This window comes from Spinacia oleracea, chromosome 1, assembly GCF_020520425.1.
Source record: "Spinacia oleracea cultivar Varoflay chromosome 1, BTI_SOV_V1, whole genome shotgun sequence".
NCBI lineage: Eukaryota > Viridiplantae > Streptophyta > Magnoliopsida > Caryophyllales > Amaranthaceae > Spinacia > Spinacia oleracea.
The window spans coordinates 65,277,834-65,288,491 of NC_079487.1; the positions used below are offsets into that span (position 1 = coordinate 65,277,834).

At 35.2% G+C, this 10,658-nt stretch overlaps 2 protein-coding genes across 2 annotated transcripts; both read left to right on the plus strand.

The window, feature by feature from the left end:
- Positions 1–395: 395 nt before the first annotated feature.
- LOC110797400 (diaminopimelate epimerase, chloroplastic) lies at positions 396–6,447 on the plus strand. The gene is made up of 10 exons (XM_022002517.2): positions 396–554; positions 984–1,276; positions 1,412–1,579; positions 1,962–2,032; positions 3,318–3,375; positions 3,733–3,912; positions 4,475–4,559; positions 5,604–5,663; positions 5,866–5,939; positions 6,120–6,447. Exons 2-10 carry the CDS (start codon positions 989–991, stop codon positions 6,234–6,236), a joined length of 1,101 nt encoding a protein of 366 aa, XP_021858209.1. The 5' UTR covers positions 396–554; positions 984–988; the 3' UTR covers positions 6,237–6,447.
- Positions 6,448–8,240: 1,793 nt separating this feature from the next.
- On the plus strand, positions 8,241–10,658 carry LOC110797398 (pectinesterase). The gene is made up of 2 exons (XM_022002513.2): positions 8,241–8,971; positions 9,726–10,658. The coding sequence occupies exons 1-2, from the start codon at positions 8,602–8,604 to the stop codon at positions 10,412–10,414; spliced, it is 1,059 nt and encodes a 352-aa protein (XP_021858205.1). The 5' UTR covers positions 8,241–8,601; the 3' UTR covers positions 10,415–10,658.

The following is a 10,658-nucleotide window of genomic DNA, read 5'->3' on the forward strand; positions in this document are numbered from 1 at the left end:
AACAACATAATTACTCAAGGGAATTCGTCGAAAAATGATAATCCATTATGAGATTTGTGACAAGTACTAGAGTGCAAAGAAGAGAAGTAAACTAGGGAATAAAAAAGGAGTTGGAAGACTTGAGGATGTTTGGTATGACTATTTTTGTATTGGAAACAAATTAAATAACCGTTACTGTTTTCGGATGTTTGGTTAGAGGTATAGAGTAACAATTACCATAACCCCGAAAGTCGAAGGTAATCTATTCCTCCACTTTGTTTCTGGTCATAACCCAGAGGTAACAGTTAGACTATGTTCTGTTCGACTTATTTCAAATAAGATAAGTTCAGATAATACAAGTTCAAAAAAATTAGTCCATTCTTTAATATATTTTCACGTACAAATTTATTTTAAACCAAATAATTTTTTAAGATAACAAAAAGTTGAATTAAGTTCAAATGAGTTTAATTTCCCCTTTCTCGTACAACAAAACGCACGATTCCCTCTCCCTCCTCCTATTTTTGCTGCTCTGTGAATTTTGGCAGTCTTTCACAACTTCCAAGCGATTCATTATTGTAAGTTTCTTTTTTTTTTTCGTTATTGCTTTAAGTTTTTCGATTTTGTGCTTTACATTTTCGAATTTATGCTCTTAATTGTTGAATTTGTGCCCTAAATTGTCCAATTTGTGCATTCAATTTTGAGATTGTTTTAAATTTTTGATTTTGCGCTTTAAATTATCGAACTCGTGCTCTAAGTTGTTGAATTTGTGCCCTAAAGTGTAGAATAATTTTTGAATTTTGCTTTGCAGTTTTCGAATGCAAAGTGTTCGATGAAATGCTCACAAGAGTTTTGGATAAAATCTGAATGCTTTTATGCTTGTGTAAAATCAGATTATAATTAGTTAATACTTTGATGGTCTTTATTAGTATGGTTGTTAATGGTAAACTGATGATGTGATTAGGTATTCCTTACAATTTTGAACCTAATGTTACTGCATCATACAGATTAGATGGCAGCCACTACCGCAAACTCTCTTTCAGTCTCTTCCTCTTCCTCTTCCTCATCACTGTACTTGAGTTCTCGACGTTACCTGTCTGCTTTGGTTAAGTCCCAGCATTGCTCTTTTTTATGGAACAACCTGACTTTGAACAAATCTTGTAAAGGACGTCCTGGTTTGCAAGTTGTGGCTGTTTCAATGGCCCCTCAGACTCGGGGGAGCGCTTCTTTCCTGGACCGGAAAGAGAGTGGGCTTCTTCATTTCGTCAAGTACCATGGACTCGGCAATGACTTTATTTTGGTAGGAAATGCTTCCTTTTTTTATTGGTTACTAAGATATTGAGTGAATTGACTTACCCCTGTTATGACGTTTCCTGTTGTTGAGTTTCCTTATTCAACTTTTTGGGATCTAACCTACTTAATTTGTGCTGAGCAGGTTGATAATAGAGACTCAATGGAGCCTAAGGTAACCCCTGAGCAAGCAGTGAAGCTGTGTGACCGGAATTTTGGAGTGGGTGCTGATGGGGTGATCTTTGCAATGCCCGGAACTAATGGCACTGATTATACTATGAGGATTTTTAATTCTGATGGAAGTGAGCCAGAGGTGTGTAATATTTGAGAAAATTATACTTCTTATACCAGTTTATGAGAATGAAATGTGAGTTTTCTTGTTGAACTTTAGAACTTTTATTCGATTGAGTTCTAGACTTCTAGTGCTTTCTTGCAATTGTCTCTTTTGGATCTTATGTCTACTTTTTTTTTAATTTCTGGTGAACTACTGGTTAATTGACAATGTGTTGCTGTTTGAAGTTCGAACTTGTTGATGGAAACATGATAGAAAGTTAGAAACCCACTGGATACTTGTGTTGATTTGATTGCCTAATTTTAGTGCTTCAATTAACTCAGTTTCTTTGAAATTAAATGCCTTAAGGAGCTGGTCTTTTATTTTATTGTATTTACCTCAATTCCTTCCCTCCGTTTTATAGATGTGTGGCAATGGAGTGAGATGCTTTGCCAGATACATTGCCGAGATCGAGAACTTACATGGGAAACACAGGTACAGTGTTTCATGACACAATCATTATCTTTATTCTCCAATTAAGTAATCAGTGGCTTATTTTCTTGTTTTATGAGTCTGTCTAGCCATAAAATTCAGTTATTTTGATAGAAAAGTATCTCTCAAAGTAAGTGCTAGAAAGTGCTTGACCTTCCATATCATTAGTAGAGCAGTGTAGCTAGATATCTATATTCCCACCTGACTGGATCTTTGAAACTACAATGACACTTGGCTGAAGAATACAAACTTTACAGTTTGTTGAATTCATTTCATTTTCATTGATGAACAGCATATGCAGTACACTTTTAGTTGCACCATCAAGTTACCTTCCTGTGTGTGTGTCTGTATGTGAACTATTTCATGTACATGAATTTGTATAATTGTATGTATCTTTGTCTAATAATAATGCATTTAGTAGTTATTTTCTCTGTACCTGCAAGCCTGCACTATTTATGGCTTGGTGAGATTTTTGAAATTCATTACACCTAAATGTATTTCTAACCCATTCTTTTAGTTGTGATAGAATATTTATGATGTACTCCGTATCTCATAAGATCCGTGTTTTGTTTTTATAATTCTTAACCAGTGCAAATACTTCAAAATTGGCCAAACATTCTCTCCTTGTAATATCTATGAAATGTACTTGTACTTTTGGATTTCTCTTTACTTGTCATAGCGTATACTGATAACTAAACCAAATTTGGTGTTTTAATCTTGTTTCTGCTGTCTATATTACATGGATTCAGTCATAATACGTGCAATGGATGGTTGTCCTAAGATAGCTCTTGGCAGTTTTCCAAAATTTCGTTCATCTCTCATACTATTTGTAAGAAATGCTTTTACCATAAGGACTCTCAATCGAATAATTTTTGAAAAAGAAAAGCAATTCAATCAGGAAACGGTGCATTTCCTATTTCCTAGGACTGTCGACCTTAGTCCTCTGCAAGCAATCTCATATCTTTTAAAGCAACTAAGCAAGCGATTGAAATATTGAATACCTATCTCTATGTCTGGAATAGAATAAGGAAATAAAATAGCAGTATGGAAGGAAAGAAAACATGATACTTGGACTCTTCTTACGGAATTTGAACTTTGAAGGGATGTCTTACCTTTTGTGTGTGTGTGTGTGTGTTGGGGGGGAGGGGGGTGGTGGTGGTGTTCAGAAGCCAATAATTCATGAAAAAACTTTTGCATTCCCTTTGCAGTTGCTTAAAGTAGTCTTTGTCTATAAACATTTACCCCGTTACTTACTCCATGATATGTCTTGTTCTATGCTCTGTTTCAGTTTCACCGTCCATACTGGTGCTGGTTTAATTGTACCCGAGATTCAAGATGATGGGAAGGTACATTTTGTAGCCTCTACCTCCTGGTGTTTTCTAACGTTTCTATATTTTTATATGGTTGTTAGTCCTTGTTCCTTTTAGGATGCTTTTAGCTTGTTTCTTGATGTAGCTTAAACTTTATTTGATTTAACTGTTTTTCCTTTGTTCCCTTCTATAGCCTTATTTGCACGAGTGCACGACAGTTCAACTGTACATGTCAAAAATTACTACTACAACAAGTTTATCTAATGTTTTCATGCTAATCTTTGACAATTACAGGAGATTTATTTTGATTTGTGGAAAAGCGTTTAAGAGATAATTCTATGTTTCTTTTTTTATGCTGATACTTTATCTGTTTTACAACTTCCTTTGTGTCAGGTTAAAGTTGATATGGGTGAACCAGTACTAACAGCAGCTGACGTACCTACAAAACTGCCTGCGAACAAGGAATCTTCTGTTGTTAAATCAGATCTCGTGATTGATGGAGAAGCCTGGAGTGTCACTTGTGTGAGCATGGGGAATCCACATTGCGTTACTTTTGGTAGAAAAGGAGAGCAGGTATAGTGTAGTTTGTGCTGCTTAATAACAACCTTTGACTAGGGACTGTGTAGGATAATATCTTTAGATTCCAATCTGTTAAACAGGTTTAGCAAGTAGAAACTGTCATTTCATGATTTGCTGAAAGTTCGGAGTCTGGAATCTGGTATTGTTAGATCACTGTGGTTGCCGTTGCCCATTTCTGTTTCTTGGAATCCTGGTAGACGAACAGTATATGGTTAGCCATTTCTTGCTTGACAAACACAAAGGGTACTTTTTATGTGCTTTGAGACCTCATGTCTGCTCCCGATTCCTCTTCAAAAATTGGATTTCTCCTTTTTGCTCCCCACTCTTTTTCAGAAATTGGTTTTCTCCTATTTCTGGGCAGCATACAACCCCCTCCCCTCCCTGGCTGTCTAAACAAAATTGAAATTGAAAAACTATTATATGGAAGAGTGCGTTATAGATTTTTCTTTTTTTGGTTTTAGCTTTTTGTTCTTGTTCTGTAACTCACACTTAGTCGAGTTATTTGTTAGTTTTTATTGGCATAACTTTAACTTTTGCTGTTTTCATGACCAAACAGAATCTGGTGGTTGATCCACTAAATTTGGCTGAAATTGGACCGAAATTTGAGCACCATGATGTGTTTCCAGCACGAACTAACACTGGTAAGTTTTTGTTTTTGAGAAGTAATGATGAGATGTCAAAAAAAAATTAAACATTTGGTGTGTTTATCACTTTTTCTTTCCACAGTGAGCTGTAAGGACGTTTGTTCTTCATATTTTCTGGAAATAAGAGTACTCTATCTTATGAATTTTACATAAGATAGAACAACATAATGTAAAGAAATATCATCCAATTTCATTGATGTATGTCATCCAACCTGAACTGGAACAAGTAGTTAGTGGTTATGATTATGTGAAAGACTGTATCTTGTTTCTGTAAATCATTAAAACAAGTATATTTCCATATTTGGATAGTATTCAATACAACTCTTGTTTCTGTAAATAATATACAAGTATATATGCACCAGAAACCCTTGCACTCCAGCCTGGCAAAGATCTGTTCATAGTTGAAACACTTTGTTTTCTTCAGCTTTGAGAAATAGATTGTCACCCCATCCCCCCACCTCTGCCCTATGCACATGCACAAAATAAGAAAAAAGGAAAAACAATCTGATTATTACCATAACGGGATGAGCTCAATGAAAAGAAGCTGTGATCAGTTCTGTAACCACTATTTCTTGGCTGTTCGAGAGTCTAAGATATAAAGTTTATGGAATAGTTATCTGATCTAGTATTCCACTCAGTCTTAAGAATAGGGTCGGTCTTGTATTCCTAGATTTCCTACTTCAACATAATGTTGCGTGTGCTTCCCAGTTAACACACAATTGAGGAACGTATAACTACACCAGACTGTCTGAAATTAATTCATTGAAAATTTGATGATTTTTAATCTTTCCGTTTACCTCTAAACGGCGTTATTGAAGTGCAACCAGTGTTCTATTTTTTTTTCAAGTGAGGTGATATATTCTTTTTGAAGGTTGAGAGATGCAGAAACTACTTAAAACATTTCTTTCTTTTAAAGTATGATATCCTGTTTCTCTCTTTTTGAAGCATTTCAGTAGGATGTACATGATACTACGATCCTGATTGAGATTGGAAAACTTTATGATCATGAATATCCCTGAAAATTGTAATTGATCTTTGCAGAATTTGTTCAAGTATTCTCTCGGTCACACCTTAAGATGCGTGTATGGGAGCGTGGTGCAGGTTCGACTTTTTTCTTTTTCTTTTTCTTTTTCTTTTAAGAGTATAGATTGCATGCTTATTTCCCTTCTGTCCAAATAGGCAAATACTTGGTATACAATATGAAAAGAATGAGCTTTGACAACCACATCAACATCCTTCACAGGGCTCAATATTATATGGGTTATTCCTCTTGCATGTTAACTCTATTTGCTTGGTTTTGCAGGAGCTACTTTAGCCTGTGGAACAGGAGCTTGTGCTGTCGTGGTAGCTGCAGTACTGGAGGGTCGAGCTGAGAGAGTGAGTATTGCTTAATATTTAATGTTGTTTATTTATGCTCCTTGTTAACCCATGCTGTTCATATTCCTCTGAGCTGTTTCATGTTTCTTCTGGTGGTTAAAATGCTAGATATTACTCCTGTGATTGAATATTTATTTTATTTATTTATTTTAATTTGGGGATGGGGTGGTTCATGAATAGAATTGCACCGTTGACCTTCCTGGAGGGCCACTGGAGATTGAATGGAGGGAGGAAGACAACCATGTGTACATGACAGGCCCAGCAGAAGTAGTGTTTTATGGATCGGTGCCACTCTGATATCTTGGGAAGCATCATTTGGGAAGCATCATTCGACTTTCTGTAATTGTATTGAATGTTTGACAAAGGCGAGATTGAAATTTAGTTCCATTTTTGTGCTGTGAACCAAACCATAGTTGATGTGAATGCATCGGGTTGTTGACCCTCATTTTTGTATCGTTTATGTAACAAACCATTCCTCTTTTAATCTAAATGGAATTGATTTGGAGCATTGAGATTGTTAGGTACTTCTATTTGTAACCCGTTGATTGGTGTTAGAAAAATGTGTATGACCTGAAGATTGTAACCTGTTCCATATTTCGAAACCTCTTGTTTCTATTGGACCTTGGAATTGCTCTTTTAAACCAAATATTACCTGCTCTGTTTCCCTATTTTCCGTATAGATTATCAAAACCGTTTGCCAGTTCCCTCAAACACATGCTGCATTGACCAGGCCATGTCTAAGTGCACCTCAATGGAATTTGAAATGAATACTGAGAAAATAAATATAAAATCTAATGATATATGAAGTCTTTTCTATGTATAATGACTTATGAAAGGTAAAAGCAATGGAGCCGAATCTGATGTTAAATTTACTTGACTATCATCCCCACCTAAAATGACCTCAAATTTCAATTAGGAACTGAAATGATAACAACTCAAAACAACTAGGATTTAATCTAAACCCAACCCAGTTCGGACTGGAGATTAAGAATGGTTGAATTTACAGCGGTAAACGTTTTGGAATGGTTTAATAATTGTGGGAATGAAAGACAAACAAGTGAACAAGGCATATTGCTAGTGGCTACAAAGTTTTAGAGGACCAGAAACGTAAAAGGAGATTGGGTAAAATTGGTATCACGGACATGGCAAGTTTGAAACTGCTCTCCAGTCTCCAGATAAACTGGTCTCCTAGACAAAAACATCCAGGTTGGCTATAGGGTTGTCAAACTCTTTTCATATGCAACTTCTCACGTGCATCCGAGAATATGGTGGCCCATCTCAATTAAAAAAAAAGCTCATGTGCAAAGTATAAATAGCTGCACTCGAATGTATAAGGAGTAAATAAGAGTCTTTATATGAATTTATTTGTCTATTGAGGTGAAAAAACAAACCGAAACCCATACAAATCGTACAAGCGAAGGATTTCTTGTCTTGAATACAAAACCCAAACTTATAACAACAACCGCACATTCCATACAAAGTTACAAACCATAAAGAGGAGGGCTAAAATAGCTATTGAGAAAGTATCTTGCAATATTTTACACGTTACATTTTTACAATGGTTACAATCTTTAAGTAGTATTACCAGATATAAAAATGCAGTGAAATTGGAGGTATAGATATATTTCAATTTTAAATGTTATGGTAAAATTATACTCTTTCCCTTTTAAAATAATTAACAAATGACTTTTAGCATTAGTTAATTTTTCTTTGTTGGGCCTATCCCTCATTTGCACCGGAAAAAATATTATATTTTTGGCATTCTTCATTGACTTTAATTACATCGTATCCCTTGTATATTTTACTAGAAAATATTCATAACATAAACATGCTTTATTATTTTTTAACATGAAAGTGCACTATCTGAACCCCTTTGCCCAACAAAATTTACATTTTCTTACTCACTTTTTATTAATAATATTTTTTCTTCTCACACTCACGGAGTCATCCACCTTTTTACACTCTCTCTTATTTTATAATATTTTAATTTTACATTTATATCCAATAATGTTTGTACACACTTTTTCTAATATATTTTAATATTTGTAAATAGCAGCAAAGTTAAATATCATAATAAAAGGGACGTGGTAGTAATCGACTAAGCTTAGTATTTAAGTTGGTTTAAAGGACCGACATGCCACCTTTAACAATCCTAGTCAATTTGAAGTGGGATGACATGAAAAACTGCTGGAGACTTCCCCATCTTTTAAGCCAATTAAAAAGAGGCATATGATTATGTGAAAGAGATGCAAAAGGCGTAAGATGAAACTACTTTAAGACCATACACTATATAAAGTTAAAAAAAAAAAAAAATCAAATTTCAACAAAAATTCTTATTATGAGTCTCACAATGGAACGATCAGATACTTATTCAGGACAAAAATTATGACCAGAGCTGCTACTTTCTACCTTCTGAGGGACTGACAGTGTTGAATTTCCTTAACGAGCAGTCAGTCTAATAATTTCCTGATCAACACAGTTTAGCAAAAATTAGAAAAAATGTAGCAAAAATGAAAATAAAAGTTCCTGCATCTGGCCATATGGATACATATATGACTTTCTATATTGAAGCAAGTTAGATCGAGCGCGGAGCACAAAACAGATACGAGTTTATAGTGTTTCATTGTGAGTAAAAAGCTTTGAATCTGCAAACAAATTGACAATGGGAAAAACAAGTGGCGTTTGTCTTATCTTGGTTATTGTTGTAGCATTAATCTGTGGAGCTTATTTGTTGCTCAAGTATCATGAGAAGTTCCATAAACCCAAATCCAGTAGCAATTATAAGTTTGATGCAATAGTGTGTTCAATGGGAGATGAGACTTTTACTACAGTCTCTGAGGCTATTATTTCTGCACCATCATATAGTTCAACAAGGTTCTTCATTCGGGTTTGCTCGGGGGTGTATAATGAAGTGGTGGTCGTGCCTCAAAATAAAACTAACATTGTTTTGATTGGAGATGGAGCAGAAACCACTAAAATCACAGCCAATCGTCACATTTCTGACTTCTCAACATCGGAAACTGCCACTTTCTGTGAGTTATTTTACTTCTGTGCAAATGTTCTTCTTTACTTTCTTGGGTATGCAGCTTTTATTGTTCTTACTGATGGTGCATTTGTGCTAGCTAAAGCCTATCAGTTTCTTTTTATTTGGCTCATATAGAAGAAATTTATAAATTATTAGCAGTCTTGTATGTTTAAATGGGTTTTATGCATTTGACAGAAAATTCTAATACTTCATGTCACAACCTTTATTAATCTGCAAGGACAATCTAACCTAAAAGTAATTGAAATGTAGGCGAGTTCAAATTAATTATAATTATAATTTTAATTAGATTAGTCTAGTTTCTATTATATACTGTAGCTAGTATCTTTTCTTATTCCTTGTGATTGTTCTGCCGATTCTCTACATATGTATGGAAGAATAAGGCGCTCACGGGTTCCTTCACTATCCACTAGTTGACTATCTTCAGCTGCTACTTACAGAGTTACAGGTTTATAAAATGGAAGTTAATAACAAGTTTCGGATTGCTGTATGATCGCATTTTGGCAAAACTTATTAGTAAAACATGGAAGTTAACAACAAGTCTTCAGATAGGCTGCATTAGGTAGTAATAATAAACTGCAATTCAGCAGTGTTTTTCCCTTGTGTTTTTTTAGTAAGTTCAAATTGAGTTTATGCTTAAGTGTGATTCCTTTCCATGTTTATTTCCCAAACAAGTTCAAGTTTAGTAAGTTCAAATTTAGTATTATGGCATTGTTAATATGATGTTTTGGATTGGCCTGCAGCTGTTTTGGGTGACGGATTCATGGCACAAGACATTACATTTGAAAATGATGCAGGAAGTGAGAGTGGCCAAGCAGTAGCACTGTTATGCTCCGCAAACCACACCATTTTCTACAGATGTAAATTCATAGGGTACCATGATACTCTCTATGCAAAACAAGGTAGTCAGTACTATAGAGAGTGTGATATCTATGGTACAGTCGATTTCATCTTCGGATTTGCAACTGCTGTATTCCAGAAATGCAACCTGTACGGTCGAGTATCAAAATATCAGAAAGTTACTTTTACTGCACAAGGAAGACAGTCCTTGGATGAGAAATCAGGTTTCACATTGCAAGGCTGTTACTTCACTGCAGCACCCGAAGCTGGGATGGGAGCTAATATAAGTGGATTCCTTGGAAGACCGTGGTTTCCTTACTCAACTGTCATGGTAATGGAGTCATTTTTAGATACCATAATTACTTCTTCTGGGTGGAGAGAATGGTCTGATACTCCAGAAACAAATGCTATTTATCTTGAGTATAACAACTGGGGACCTGGAGCTGATACCAGTGGGAGAGTACACTGGTCAGGGTTTAAGGTGGTAACTGATGCAAAGGAGGCCATGCCATATACTGCTTCTCACTTCATCCAAGGAGATGAATGGATCCCTCCAACTAAGGTTCCCTATGATGCTGGATTTCTCTCTTAGTGCTTTTTATTTATTTTTACTCTACTGTAACTAATTTCTGATACTGAAAACTCCTCAAAACAAACTAGGCTAAGAAATAGAGGTAAAATTAGCATCATCGTAGGTAAGGAACACAACTGTTGGGCAGTGTCATATGATTTGTGTTGCTTCTTTATTTATTTACAAAATTGTTGAAAAACATTACCAACTCAGAAATTTTTTGGTCTAAATATAATACCGGTGACCGGATCACAGGTTGAATCAA

What these genes read in the sequence shown, in the direction of transcription:
- LOC110797400 (XM_022002517.2), top strand. Translation starts at nt 989, where the DNA reads ATGGCAGCCACTACCGCAAACTCTCTTTCAGTCTCTTCCTCTTCCTCT. An exon ending in TCGGCAATGACTTTATTTTG is followed by an intron (nt 1,277 to 1,411) that starts GTAGGAAATGCT and finishes TGTGCTGAGCAG; the next exon opens with GTTGATAATAGAGACTCAAT. An exon ending in CTGATGGAAGTGAGCCAGAG is followed by an intron (nt 1,580 to 1,961) that starts GTGTGTAATATT and finishes TCCGTTTTATAG; the next exon opens with ATGTGTGGCAATGGAGTGAG.
- LOC110797398 (XM_022002513.2), top strand. Translation starts at nt 8,602, where the DNA reads ATGGGAAAAACAAGTGGCGTTTGTCTTATCTTGGTTATTGTTGTAGCA. An exon ending in ATCGGAAACTGCCACTTTCT is followed by an intron (nt 8,972 to 9,725) that starts GTGAGTTATTTT and finishes ATTGGCCTGCAG; the next exon opens with CTGTTTTGGGTGACGGATTC.